Source organism: Peromyscus californicus, unplaced genomic scaffold (genome assembly GCF_007827085.1).
Source record: "Peromyscus californicus insignis strain IS unplaced genomic scaffold, ASM782708v3 Scaffold_11__1_contigs__length_118956290, whole genome shotgun sequence".
NCBI classification, from domain to species: Eukaryota; Metazoa; Chordata; class Mammalia; order Rodentia; family Cricetidae; genus Peromyscus; species Peromyscus californicus.
This window is the reverse complement of record NW_026294402.1, coordinates 31,703,807-31,718,867: the sequence shown is the minus strand read 5'-3', so window position 1 is coordinate 31,718,867 and position 15,061 is coordinate 31,703,807. Positions and strand designations below refer to the sequence as shown.

Sequence of the window (15,061 nt, the reverse complement as noted above, 5' to 3'; positions counted from 1 at the left end):
CCCCACTGGCTTTTGAAGACACTCTGTCCAAGCTCAGCTTCTGCACAGGTTACTAGTAGGCCAGCGGGCTGCAGCTGTGGTGTTCACAGTATGCCCAGAGATGGTTAGTTCTGTTAGCCTTCACTGTAGATGTAACCAACCGTCTTATTAAATAAGAAACACAGACCAATGCAAAGAAGAAAGCCAAGAGGTCAGAGCTAAGAGCTAAAACCTTACCCTTCCTCCTGCAGTGGTCCTACCTCTCCAAAAGAGAGCTACTTCCTGTGTTAAAGTCTTTATAAAGACTTTCGGTTCTGCCTTCTCATTGGTTGTAAACCCAACCACATGACCGCCTCGTCACTGCCTGTCTGTACAGACCTCCAGGTCTTCTATGGTTGGTATTGAGATTAAAGGCGTGTGTCTCCAATGCTGGCTGTATCCCTGAACACACAGAGATCTACCTAGCTCTGCCTACCAAGTGCTGGGATTAAAGGTGTGCACCACCACCGCCCGGCTTTCCTATGGCTTGCTAATAGCTCTGACCCCCGGGGCAACTTTATTTATTAACATACAAATAACATTTTAATACAAAATAAAATATCACCATACTTCACCACTCATAGTTTTCATCTAGATAGAGCTGAGTTGTCCACAGACTGTGCCCACACCTCCATTAAGATGTAACTAACTGATAAGAGACCCAGGAATCCAGAAGCCCAAAGACTTATCCTCACAAGGTCATGCACTGTTCAGTACACAGAGATCTCAGTGACCAGTTGCTACATCTAGGAAGCATACTCCACTGTCCCTCTTCACAAAAGGGGAAGTAGCCAGTACTGGGTCTCCCTGATAGGGCCAATGGGGTGGGGTAGAGTAAGAGAAGAGCGTGCTGGGGCTTTAAGGGCTTCTACCTCCAATGGCTTCTTACCAGGGTTGAGCTAACCCAACCCACTCCTCCTTTAACCGGTGGCATTCTGCATTTGTTAGACACTGATTCATTTCATGGTAATGTGAAAAGAACATAGAGCAAGGCTTTGGTCTTCTGACTCTGTCATTGGACAAAATCTTCTGAAAGGCCATTCCACTCCATAGAGGAGACATCCAATGAGGAAAAACTGGGCTCTGTAAATGCTGAAGCCTTATCCCCACACAGAGAAATGTTGTTAGCAGAGGGTGAACTTCTGGAAACCTAGCTGATAAAGCAGAGATGTTTTGTCTCGGCAGAAGTCTCGATGCTTAAGGGTACACAGGACAGCGTGGTTTCTGAATCCAAGATACATAACATTCAAGGACAGTGGAATAAAGAAAGGGATGAAGAGATTCAAAATTAGCACATGGGGACCAGTGAGAGAGCTCAGTGGGTAAAGGTGCTTGCTGCCAAGCCTGAAGACCTGAGTTCAATCCTCAGATCCCACATGGTGGAAGGAGAGAACCAACCCCTGCAAGCTGTTCTCTGTGGCTTTCCATGTATACCCACCCAGGCACATATAAACTAATAAATAAATGTAAAAAAAATCAAAACTACCACATGGGAGAAAGAGAAGAGTTCAGCATTTGGGGTTTGAATATCCAGGTATAAGTTTCAAATCACATATTAGCTTGATAAAATCATCCAACCACACAGTGTGTCAGTTTGCTAATCCGTAGAATGGGTGTGTAAAGGGCGCAGGGGTGGATTGCAGTTAAGTGTATTATAAGAGCTCTTTATAATTCAACAAGTGCCACCAAATATGTGCGGATATGTGTCCAGTCCCTGCCAGTGACCAAGGTAAAGTGGATGGAGCTCCCTTACCTTCTCCAACCCGGTCCTCTCCTGCAATATGACCTCTTTGTGAACTGGCTGGATTTCTGGTGACCGGGATAGAAGCTCTGACTGCCTCTCATTACCTGCCTAATTTCAGGAGAAGCCGATTCTTTTCAGTTTTGCCTGTTACCTCTGCTTTTCACGAAGGGGCTGGGCAGAAGTCCTATGTTAGATTTCTTTCTTTCTTTTTCTTTTTCTTTCTTTCTTCTTCTTTTTTTTTTTAGATCTTTTGCTCTTGTAGACTAGATTTAACATCTACATTGTTGAGATTTCATATTGATTTTTTTATGTGCCAGGCTCTCTGTCTCTCTGTCTCTCTGTCTCTCTCTGTCTCTCTGTGTGTGTGTGTGTGTGTGTGTGTGTGTGTGTGTGTGTGTGTGTGTGTGTGTGTGTGTGCATGTACACAAATGTGCACATAGATAAAAGGATATGGCCTGCCTGGGTCCCTCACTCATCGTCCACCCACCTGAGGGAAGAGAGCTGGGTTGCAGCCCAGGAACCCTAACAGATGCAGCTCCAATTTAGTAACAAGAAGAAGTCCTCTCCAAGGCAACCCAGGCGAACATACCGCCCACTGGGCAGGACTAAAAAATAATCCTGCATGCTTTCAACGTCACACCTGAAGTAAAAAATACATCCAACCAGGGGCTTCTGGCTTGTTCTCCCCACCCTGCTCTGTTCTCTCCATCTGGTGCTTTTGAAGTGAGGGAGAAGTAGAGGCTGAACATGCACCTTTTTTCACACCCCACTCGAAGACCTTCCACCCCTCCCCACCCACATACCCCAGCAGAAGCAGGTCCTCTTGCAGCAACCATGTCCACAAGCTGTCAGATGGCTAAATGTGACTCAAGCTTGCCCAGTGACAGCAGATTCTAAGCCAGAAAGAACTTCAGGCTCATGTCTCAGAAGCCTCATCTCTGTAGTTACTGCTTGCCTCATTTGAGTCTTCCCATTCATCAGTGGTCAGAGCTGTATTGATCCCTGCCAGTACCACGCTCAGTTTCCACATTCATTGGGAATTTAGGAAGTTATCAGGTCACAGACAGAAGTCGTTCACCTCATAGTAAGGAAGATGGTTCCATGTGCAGCAGCTGTGGTTAGCAGAATGAAATCAATGTCATAGAGAAATAAGGAATTCTTACTGGTGGTACTTCTTTGTTTTAAAGAAATGAAATTTTGGCTGGGCCTGGTGGCTCATGACTTTAAGCCCAGCACTTGGGAAACTAAGACGGGAAGATTGCTGGAGTTTGAGGCCAGCCTGAGCTCCATCATAAATTCAAAATCAGCCTGGGGTTCATAGCAAAACCCTGTCCCAGTAACTCAAAAGCAACATAGAGAGCAGAAGTCACCACTGCCAAGAAGCTATTGTGACTGCCATCAGAGGGACAGCAGAAAACAGTGTCCCTGACACATAACCTGCTTGTAAGAATACATCAGAAAACTAGAATGAGCTCCTGGACGTTAAAAGCATGATGTTGGGCTGGTGAGATGGCTCAGTGGGGTAAAGTGCTTGATGCTGAAGCATGAGAACCCGAATTCAGCTATTTGACTTGCCATGTGAAAGTCGGTGTAGCAGTGCATGGCTGTAACACCAGCCCTGGGCTGGGATGGAGTGACAGGCAGGTCTCCGGGGCCTGCTGGCCAGCCAGCCTAGCTGAAACAAGGAGTGTGAGGCTCAGCAAAAGATTGTGTCTCAAAGACCAAAGTGAAGATCAAGAAGAAGGTGACTTCTGTCCTCCACGTGTGCCTTCAAAGAGGAAGGAAGAAACAAAGGGAGGGAGGGAGGAAGGAAGAAAACAAGGAGGAAAGTTGGTCTTGCATTCTGAAAATGGCACACCATCTCTTTCTCTTCTCTTCCCGAGCCTCTGTTGAAATTAGCACATGGGCTCATTTTCCAGGCAAGTGAACCAGCAGACAAGGGAAAAATAAATGTATTGAAGTGGATGATATCATTGTTGCTTTGCATAAAGGAGTCCACACACCTCCGGAGGGGATAAAATGAGTATTAATTGATAGCTTACTCAGCGCCGAAGACTATCTGTGTTTCTTCATTTAATTATGCATGGGAGGGATTTATCCCTGTTATATGAAAGTGGAAACTGAGGCTCAGAGACATTCTATAATGTGCCCAAACATCATTGCTGTGAATTATTGTGCAGGGGGGACCCCCAAGGGTATCCTGTGAGTGCAGGGAAACATGCTGGGCAGATGCAAGCTGGCCAGACGCACTCCATGCAGGCATGGCGGAGGTGGCTGTGGCCAGTAATTCACAACCCAGACGCTGCATCCACATGGAGAGTTTATTATAATAGAGAGATGAAGAGAAAGTTAGCAAAGAGAGAGACAGAAAGAGAGAGAAGAAGAGAGAGAGAGAAAGGTCGAGGGTGTGCACCTTGTGGGAGAAGCGGAAAGGAGAGAGAGGAAGGGAAGGAGTTTTTCCTTAGAATGAGGCTTTTAAGTCAGGACGTAGGGTGTCACCAAGGGGTGGGATTTCAAGGGGCGGATCAGAATATTAACATTCCTCCATTTTGATTATTATAAAAAGAGGTGAGTTGTGGGAGCAAGTTGGGGTACAAGGGTGCTAAGTTCTCGAGGCTACTTCAAGCTGGCAAGGGACAAAGTGGGGAGGGGGGAACCGGGAGTCACGCATGGCAGACAATCTCAGGAAAGTTCCCTGAGGGAGCTGAGGAGGCAGGTTGCAGCAGTCGTGTTCCGGGAGCTTGGGGGGAAATGGCATGCCAAATCAGGAGTACAGGAGCCATGGTGTCTGCTATTTCTCTGGAAGTCAGGCGGGAACAATGAATCTGCAAAATATGCTGGAAAAATAGGTGGGGTCAGAAATGGGCTCTGGAGATTGTTAGTTTTCATCAGACCAGATTTCTTGATGCAGTAGCAAAACTTTTCCCAGGAGCCTGTAGGTATCTGTAAGACAGCTGGAATGAATTTACAAAATGGCAAAAGGGTTAAAAATCCATTTAAGGACTCTTAAAAACTATTTGTAGTCAAAATTCTATCAATTTATCAAAGCTGCACTTATCAGTATTAAAACTTTGAACCTCTGGAGTTATACCTGAAACTGGTCTATGCTGTACCATGAAGTCTGTGAATGAGGCACACCTGTCTGTAATAGGTATACCTGTCTGACCCTGAGTAAGGAGAGACATTCTTTAAGATGTTGGCAGTGATATCTGATATCTGAATATCTTACCATTTTTAAGGTCCTGTAGCTGTAGTTCTGATCTTTGAGTACAGCCAGATTATAATCCTGAATGATTTATATAGAAATAATTATTTCTTAATCTGTCTCCTGAGAAGGCAAAGAAGAGTGACAGGGGAAAGATCCCAAGGCCAGATGAGAACAGGAGAAAAGGGGCTTGTTAGTCAGGGCATGGCCCAACTCTGAGAAAAGGACCCTCTGAGAAAAGGAGCTTCCGAGAAGAGGAAAAGGGCCCTCTTGGTGGACTCTATGCCAGGGTTTCCATCCCTAACATAGCCCTCTAGCCTGTCCTGGGAACAGGGAGCACAGGACGACGTATTCTCCTCAGCTGCTTCAAGCTGAAACAGGGCATAGGTGGTCAGGAGGTCTCTGGCTAGTTAAAGATAAGGAGGGAACGCAGGCATGTGGTCATCGACCTGGCTGTAGAGGCAGGGAACAATTGCGATTGGTTGGACTGGTCCACAAGAATCTCTGCTGACGTCCGTAGCAGGGAAAGTGCTGCAGGTTGTGGTCCACAACTGCTGCTTCGATGTTTCTGCTACCCTGCTGAGATATAGACTAGAGACGGGAGTTAAAATGTATGAATTTATTTGGTGCCTTTTGGCCCATGGTCTTAATAATTGGGAAGAGCAGGGGTCCCAAGACCAGGAGAGAGAAAAAATACCATCCTTAGGAATAGACAAGTGAGGAAAAATAAAAGTTTTAGATAAATTAGTATTACCAATCAGTACTGGAATCCAAATTGTGGAAAGGTAATGAGTACCAAGGAAAATTTAAAATCCTGAGCTTGTGACCCAAAGTGTATCAGAATTGTATTGATGTTAAAATCTGAAATTTAAAATCTTAATATAATGGTATCACCTGTATGTAGTTCTGCTAATGCCCTGGAGGGGAGTGCATACATCTCCGGCTGTGGAGGAACAGCAGGCATCGATTGAACTTCTACCCCACCCAGACAGCTGGAGTCTGAGAGAGGCAGCCGGGGAACACCAGACCAAGGCCGGAGGACTTTTCTTCAGCCCATAAAACAGTGGTGAAACAATGCATGGTGGGAGGCGATTCACTAACCTCCCTCCATACTGACGGCTGGACCATGTGGTTGCCCTTATTTAAGATGGCACTGCCTAGCCGGGTGGTGGTGGCTCACGCCTTTAATCCCAGCACTCGGGAGGCAGAGCCAGGCGGATCTCTGTGAGTTCGAGGCCAGCCTGGACTACCAAGTGAGTTCCAGGAAAGGCGCAAAGCTACACAGAGAAACCCTGTCTCAAAAAAAACAAAAACAAAAACAAAAACAAAAAAAACAAAAAAAAAAAAAAGATGGCACTGCCTAATTATGTGCTCACCCCTATCAAATATGGCGCCTGACCACATGTTCATGCGGGGTTTGTTTTTTTTTTTTTTTTTTTTTTTGGAAAGTAAACTGAGCAGATAAGGAAGAGATAAATTAAAGCATTTAAAAGTCAGTCATGCCAGGCAGTGGTGGTGCACGCCTTTAATCCCAGCACTTGGGAGGCAGAGGCAGGCAGATCTCTGTGAGTTCAAGGCCAGCCTGGGCTACAAAGAGAGTCCTAGGACAGCTAGGACTGTTACACAGAGAAACCCTGTCTCAAAAAGTCAAAAAAGAAAAAACAAAGTCAGTCAGAAAGAAATATAGACGGCCAGATCAATCATACATTTCCATTCACACATAGGAAATAGACTTTGTGAAAGAAAGACAGAAAAGGAAGTAGGTATAAGGCTCAGCGGACTGACCTCCAGCATCACAGAGGGTCAGCGAAGACCAATGATAACTGTGCAAGACAGCCAATGGACCATCGTCACCAAGGCGATGGGCTGTGGAACTGAGAGGGCACAGGCAGCCTCCATATGCCATTGCATAGGGATGGGGGCTGAGGGGCTTAGAGCCTGAAAGACACATGGTACCAGGGAGCAAAATGAGACGAATCCTCACTTGTGGGAAAATGGCCAGAGGGGAAGAGGGGAATCTTACTGATCCAGTAGGGTGAAGATTCCCCGGTGGTGCTCCAGCCTGAAAAATGGCGGTTGGTACAGGATCCTAGGGTGCTTCAGACTGCCAGTGGGCAGGAGAAAGCAGGGAGATTGCCTGGCAACATTGGGCGCCAATGTTATGAATTACTTTTGGGAGGGGGGGGGAATCCCGAGGGTATCCCGTGTGTGCAAGGAAACATGCTGGGCAGATGCACGTGATGTGGGCTGGACAGATGCATGCCACGTGGGCATGGCGGCAACAGCAGCAGCGGCCAGTAATTCACAACCCAGACGCTGCATCCACGTGGAGAGTTTATTATAACAGAGAGATGAAGAGAAAGATGGGAAAGAGAGACAGAGAGAAAGCGAGAGAAGAAGGAGAAGAAGAGAGAGAGAGAGGTCAAAGGTGTGCACTTCGTGGGAGGAAAAGCATAAAAAAGAGAGAGAGGAAGGGGAGGAGTTTTTCCTTAGAATGAGGCTTTTACGTCAGGATTCAGGGCGACACCAAGGGGTAGGACTTCAAGGGGTGGATCAGAATATTAACAATCATGCCACTGTCTGTCTCCAAAGTCTGTGTTTGCTGCAAATGCCCCTGCTTCCCACTCTGAAATGTGAGTGGAGTCATGAGAGAAACCCAAACGTGTCCTGTGATGACTTCGAAAGGACTAGACAGCCCAGTTGTCAGAGAGACCCATCGACTATCTGCACCGAAGAGATGGTGTGTGAAGTTGAGTTCTGCCAGTCATTTGAAGGGCACAGAGGAATGCAGAGGCGGGAAACTCTGGTGCACAAGTCACTGGAACCCAGTGCAGAGCCAGAGCCTGGAGCAGTGCCTTCTGGGATATTGTCTCTGTGACCCAGGTATTCTCTGGCCTGGGATACTAGCAATAAAGCATCGCGATGCCAGCCCCTGGGTAGCGTTTCCAAGAAGGCAGGCCTCTGGCAGCCATACATGTCAGTAAGGGTAAGCAGTAGCTCTTGTCAGCCCCACCTTTAATTTCCCACCTCAGCCAGTCCTCTGGCCAGCAGATTAATTAGTGTCTTCTGGAGCAGGCTGACCCTGTCTGTGACTTCAGTCCTTCTAGATTATTTCCACCCAGAAATCTCTATCACTCATCATTCAGCCCACCCTCTGGTCATCATCCTGTCCCCTCTGGGAAGGGCTCTCACTAACTCTCCCCTTTGGAAGGACCCCAGGGCTCTAGGAGAAATGGGCACTGAACCTGGGCTCTCTCTGCCCATAGCTCAGCAGAATGAGTCTGGCATGTGGTAGTGAGGGAGTCTGGAGGTTCGGAGGGTGGCCACAGGGGCCAGGAGGAGGTGGACAGCCCAGTCAGGTGGCCACGTACTTGGCTGGACCCATAATTGAGGTCGGTAGCCTGGCCAAGGTCACGTGGCAAGAAGGGACAGAGGCTTGACTGTAAATCACAGGATTTATCACCCAGAAAGAGCAACGACTTTGTCCCAAGGCCTGGGACCGTCCCTCCGAAGGCCTGGGACCGTCCCTAAGCTCCTCCCTATCCCAGCCTCTCCGAAGCTGTTTATACCCTTTCCCACTCTGTTTCTCTGTTTCTATTCTTCCAGTACATAGGGAAAAAAATGTCTTAAATTAAAAATAAAAGAAACAACACAGCCAAGTTGTCTAAGGAGGAAAAAAGGGAACTGGGAAAGGACCCGACTATCTTTTCTTGAGTCTTTTTCATAAGGAGACATGTGCTGCAGCCACAGAGAGGAACTTCAAGTCAGATCCGAGTGTAAAAGGCTGCCAGGAAAGTGGTGGTCTCGGTTCCAGGCCTTTAAGGAAACTTATCAGCCCCAATCTTTGCTAAGAACCTGTCTTAAACCGGGGAGGGGGGCCATGAAAAGGGCTTTGTAGATTCTCACCGGCTCTCAGAAGCCTCAGCGAGGTGGGGTCAGCAACTTCTGACCCTGAAAAAACCTCTTGATCTTGGCAGGGGGACTCTCCAGATCCCAGGGGTCCCAGCCTTGCCTTCGCCGAGGGGAGTGGGGGGAACTTCAGCAAAGGGCTGCAGCCAGCGCTGTCCACATCTGATCTGTCTGCTTTCCCTGGGGAGAGCAGTCCCACCCACCTGCCTCCACACTGGGCGCTCTTGACCAGCATATTTGGGTGATGCAGAAAACACGAAGGCAGACGTGTCAGAAGTAATTAAACCAAACGATGACTTAAACCCCTGTAGAAATCAACACATCCGGTTTAATCACCTCCTTAAGCCAGCGCAGGGCTGTAATTCTATGGAGAGGGCTTCTTTATTTCTTTGGATCGTTAACAGGAACTGCATACCTTGGGCTTGATTTTAGTTCGGATGCTCCTGGGGAGAGGTGATGGTGGGGGTGGGGGTGGGGCCGGGGGCTCGGAACAGAGAAAAGAAAGAGTAAAATGTTCCTTGAGCTCATCCCTTCTCCCCCTCTCCCCGAGACCAGCCTTGCCTCTCCCACCCTCCTGCCTCTGTCCGTGCTCCCAGCACCCGGGCGGAGGCGCAGTGCTGAATGTGCTAAATTAGGCCATTAGAGAAATTCATTTCTCTTTATTAGTCTGTGTCAAATCCTTTTTATTAGTGGCTGGAAACGACCTCTCTTCTGCAGTAAAATGTCATGCCAGTTCACTCCTTTTATTTGTTCTGCACTGACGAGGCTCAAACTCTCACTGAATTAGTGCAGTGAGATTTATTTCCTCCAAATTTTGAACGGCTTAAGAGAGATTGGGGTGGAGGGGGCGGTCAGGAGGGAGGTGGTCTGTGGGGAGCAGAGTTGGGGAGGGATGGGGAGGGAGAAGGTGAGCTCCTGTGGAGGTCAAATGTCCTCTGCTCTTCGGAATAAAGTCTGATGACCATCTCTCATAGTTTGTTCATCTTCCGGGCCCTGGGGACTAAGTTCCCACACCCCTGCTTCAAGCTTCTGAAGAGTGCTGGTCCACAGGCAGACAGACCTGGACAGCAGGAAGAAGGGTTCCTTCAAACCTGTGTTTTTGAGCTGGGTGTATAGCTCATTGGTAGAGAGAGCACTTGTCTGCTATGCATGAGACCCTAAGTTTGATCACCAGCACTAAAGAGCAAATATTCTAGCTGGACAAACTGACATGCTAGAAACCCAGATCGTGTGTGCGTGTGTGTGTGTGTGTGTGTGTGTGTGTGTGTGTGTGTGTGTGTGTGTATATATGTATATATGGAACTTGTCCCATATATTAGGAAATTAGATGCTTAAATGTCAGCTCCCATAGACCCTTCCATATTTAAGCTGTCCCCCAAGCCTGAAGCAGAAGCTGCTGGAGAGGACTCCTTAGCGGGGCCGAATGAGGGCTGTGGCTTCTTCTCCACGTATGCAAGGATCAGGAAGAGTAGAAGAGAAAACACAGGCCAAAACTTAGGCAGGCACATGATGGACAAACGCAGAAGGGACAGGTGGCTCGTCTGTAACTGCCCTGGGGACAGCCTTAGGGAAGCCCAAAGCCATGGCTGCAGCCTTAGAACCCATCAGGTCACTGGTTGCCTGGATCTGTCTTGGAGGTAATGTTGTCTTAGAAGGAGAGCACATGGGATCCACGGGTAGCCCTGTTGGCCTGGCCTGATTCCTAAGGATGGGCTCCTGTGTCAGTGGGATGAAGCAGTCGCAGGAGCCTGGTGGGCTAAGAGAAGGGAGGTTTGGGGTGCTGACAGTGCTACTCCCCTGCCCAATGCTCAGCTCAGGGGGGGAGCAGGGGCCAGGACAACATAAACAAGGACCTTAGCCATCATAAACAGCATAGAAAATACCCCCAAAATGTGGCCCAGCAAGATGGCTCAATGAGTTAAGGCATTTACTGCCAAGCCTGGCAAACTGAGTTCATTCTCCAGGGTTCCACAAAGTAGATGGAGAGAGTCAGCTCCTGCAAGTTGTCCTCTGCCCTCCATATACGTGCAGTGTGGCACGTGCCCACCCCTAATAAAATGAATGAATGAATGAAAATAAATGTGATGAAAGAAGGAAAGAAAATACTCTCAAATGAAACAAAAGAACCCCAGATCTGCCTCCCACATCCGTTCTAGGGAAACCTGACCCCTGCAAGGGGAAGGTTTGTGGTCCAGATCTGTACAGTGGCTTTGTAAACAAGGGGCATGCAGCTCCTCATTACGCTAGTCACCGACGCCGTCTGCCTCGGCCCTGCCCCTGCAAGCCTGGCTCTGTGGCTCTGTCTTGGGCCTACTAAGTGCCTCCTAACCCGGCTCCTGCTGCCCTGTTAGCCACGTTGTTTCCTCTCCTCTCTGCCCCCATCACACGATCACACTTGGCTGCATCACCCACCTCAGGGAACCCTGCTTCCCTTCTCCCTGCTGGAAACACCTCTCCCTCAGCTCTTTGCATGGTTGCCCCCTCATCATTCTGGGCTTAACTCAAATGTCACTTCCTCAGAGAGGCCCTCCCTGACCATTCTGAGGGAAGCTGCCTGCTCCTCCCTGCAGAGGCAAGAGTAAGAGCAGAGGAAACCTCTGTGCTTGTAGCTGGAGTGCTGAATCCTGGCAGGCCCCACCCACCCACCCACCCCGCATGTCACTCATGCTGTGTACACCGGAAACACAACTCTGCACATGCCTTACACACAGGGAAGGCATACACTACACTCATGGCATACAAAGTCAGGCCCCCACTTGCATGTACACAGCCCTATGTGCATATCGACTGCATGAACAAAAAATCACATGCATACACAGTGAAACATACATGCTGGCATAGGACAAACACTGACTCCATGGAAAACCTGCTCTCAACTCCAGTCCACACATGTGCATAGACACATACACACACACACACACACACACACACACACACACACACACACCCCTCTATTTGGCAGCTGCCCACCCTCCCTCCAGCCAGTGAGGAAGGAATGCTCAGTGACCGCGTGGCTGCCGTGGGTTGGGGCATGGGCTGCACCCCCACCACCTGGCACGATGCTTCGGATTATTAGTTCCTGGTAATTTAGTGCCCTTGTACAGAGTCGATTTGTGCCTTTCATTCCTAATTGATCTAGTGGCTGTTTAAATGGCAGCAGGCATCTGTTGAGAGTAGGAAGGTTCATAAGGCGCAATAATTCATAACACCGTCTGGAATTTGCCTTTCATGGCCCTCAGCTAAACCACTGCAGGGCTCTGCTTAAATTACAGCCACTGAGGCTTTCTTTGGTATTCCACTCAGGGCCAGGAGAATCTTGCATTAAACTGGGATCAGGTTAGATTAGACTATAATATGCTGCAGTATTGGAGGCTGCAAATGAAGACTTATACTGGAGTTTAACCCCTTCACCCGATGTTCTCTTTGTCTTCAGCTGGGTAGCTAAATTCACCCAGTGTTTTTCCCTGTCAGCTCCTGACTGGGTACAACAGAGCTTCCGGCAATTCTGGGATGCACAAGAGCAAACCTTAAATATTGGCCCTCTTTCTTGCATACTCTAACTCCGGGGGGCCCAGGAGTTTATGCATGAGCTCTCTAAACAAGGATCAGCTGGTCATCTGAAGTGGGAATATATCTCCCTTTATCCTCCCACCACTCCTACACTTAAGTGGAAAGACCTAGGCTGAGTGAGTGTGATTTCATGAGGCTAAGCAACCCCGTCTGGGATTCTGGGGTGGGACAGACATCAGGGCTTCCCCCAGCCAACTCAATGATACTGAACATCCTGTGCTGGCTAGATGCTTGGTTCTGCTCTGAATGCATCCACTTGGGGAAAGAGCAGTGTCTATTTCCTTCTCAGGACTTACTATGTTCTCCAATATGGTGGTCATTAGCCACTTGTGACTATTTAAATTTGAATTAATTAAAACTCAATAAAATTAAAGATTCAACATCTTAGTTGCACTGGCCATATTTCAAGTGTTCATTGGCCTCGAGTGGCTAGTGGTTCCTGTGTTAGATGGTGCAAACTGAAGAACATTTGCATCCCTGCAGAACCTTCTATTGGAGAGTGCTAGCCAGGCCATCCCTGTGGCAGAGGACCAGCAGCCAGGTCTGGCATGTGTTCTTCCTCTTCTTCTCCCATGAAACAGTGCTGCATAGAAAATAAAGAAGCAGATGCCATGGTCTCAGGAGCTTGAGGAGACAGTCCAGGATTTGCAGATGCTTTCTTGGAAGAACAGAGGAAGGGATTGGAGCTCCCTCCATTCCAGAGTCAACAACCTAGGCACACACAGGAATATATGCTGCAGAAATAAGTGTGGTGTGTGGTTATATATGCAAATAAGCATGCAAACATGCAACATCTGTGTTCAACAAATGTTTGTGAGGATTCACATGCCTCTGGCACACTCTGGATATTCAGGAGTGAATGGATAGGTTTGATCCCTGATTACAGTCTAGGTAAATAGGCAGATAATGAAACAAAAACTCGGAGATTTAGGAGAGAGATATGGAGACAGTGGGCAGTCAGGGAAGCTTCTAGGAGGTGGTGATCTCTACATTAAGACCCACAGACCCATTTAATTAAACATGTATGCTCATATAGACATATCTTAGAAACACACATGCACAACTTATTCGTTGATTCAATCACCAGCTATTAAGTGCTTTCTATGAGTATACATGGCAAGATTCTTGAATACAACAATCATTTACACAGAAACTGTCCTGGAGAAAAATATATAATGATGCAAATAGCCATTCAATTGCAGCCATGCTAAGGATTTGGTGATGGAAGTCCAGGGAGATTTTATAAATGCAGCTGAGATATTTGACGCAAATTGAGTCTGCCAACAGACACGGGCATATGCGGATGAGTTTGGGGGCTCATATATTTTACCCTGTGTACACTTGCAAACACACAACTGTTTATACACATCTGTTGCCCTTGGTTGGCTTCAGACTCCGCGTGTGTGCATTTGTGTGTGTGTGTGTGTGTGTGTGTGTGTGTGTGTGTGTGTGTGTGTGTTGTATGTTGTGTGTTTCTATAATGGACATACGCAAGATGAAGTACTTAACCTCAATGGTGCTGTGAATCTTAGCTTGCATGTCACCTAGTGCTAATATTCAGGTACAAGAATTCTCTAGATAGTTCCCACATTTCCTTCCTAGACTCATGCTGAGTCTGAAATGGACACGAACATCTCTGAAGAGTTATAACCTCTCCATGCAGTTTATCTGACCAAAGGGAAAAGGTAGGGGCCCACTGAGGCCCCAGGAGTGGGCCTTCCATGCCAGAGAACAAAATGCTGCCACCCTGGCAGACCCTGGGGACTGGGGACATCCTCAAGGAGTTGGACTCTGGGAAAAGAAGTGTTGGAACTGCTGGAAAGGGAGCCTGGGGGCTTCTCAGCCCCAGCAACAGCCTGGTCTCTGTTTGTGCATGTGTGAGCTCTTGATGTCCCCCGCAGGCACCCTCTTTTCCCGCTCCTGACGCTGCTGTTTGAGAAATGTGAACAGGCCACCCAGGGCTCTGAGTGCATCACCTCCGCCAGCTTTGACGTTGACATCGAGAACTTTGTCCACCAGCAGGAGCAGGAGCACAAACCCTTCTTCAGCGATGACCCGGAACTGGACAATCTGGTAAAGACCCTCCACCTTACATCCTGGCTGAAGGCTTCCCACTCCATGATCCCATCCCAAATATCCTAAAAGTGCTCCTTTCACTCATGAATTCAACAGAAAGTTTTGAGTGTACATTATGGAACCGATACTATGGGTAACAATTTCATGGTTGAGAACCCATTCTAAGCATTTTTAACCAAGATTCCAGCAGCAGGCTTTGCTGCCAAAGCTTTCTCCGCCTCTACCTATGTGGTACCAGCATCTTTGCTGCCTGCTGCCTTACAGTTTAAACAAATGGCCTGGGGGACTAGCAGCTGGAACACCAAAGGTAGCTATCCTGAGTTAGCATGGAGAACTGGTAACAGGCAGAGGAGGAAGATGTGTGAGGGTAAGAGGCCTGTTCAAGCATGTCCACACGGGGAAAGACCTGGTCCTGCTCAGAGATTCAGCAGAGGTCTCGTCCTCTTATTGGACACAGTAGATCGTGCTCCCAAACAGTTTGCCACTCATCCTATAAAATACAAGTTCCTGGGCTGGAGTAAGGAGTTGTGATTCTGTAG

The 15,061-nt window shown here is 48.0% G+C and overlaps 1 protein-coding gene across 8 annotated transcripts in view; it reads left to right on the top strand.

Moving 5' to 3' along the window:
- Pknox2 (PBX/knotted 1 homeobox 2) overlaps window positions 1-15,061 on the top strand; it is a 273,676-nt gene that overhangs the window by 211,150 nt on the left and 47,465 nt on the right. For all 8 annotated transcript variants that reach the window (XM_052756552.1, XM_052756526.1, XM_052756546.1 and 5 more), the window contains one exon: window positions 14,348-14,519. In XM_052756552.1, coding sequence (XP_052612512.1) covers window positions 14,348-14,519 — 172 coding nt within the window. The remainder of the gene's footprint in view (window positions 1-14,347; window positions 14,520-15,061) is intronic.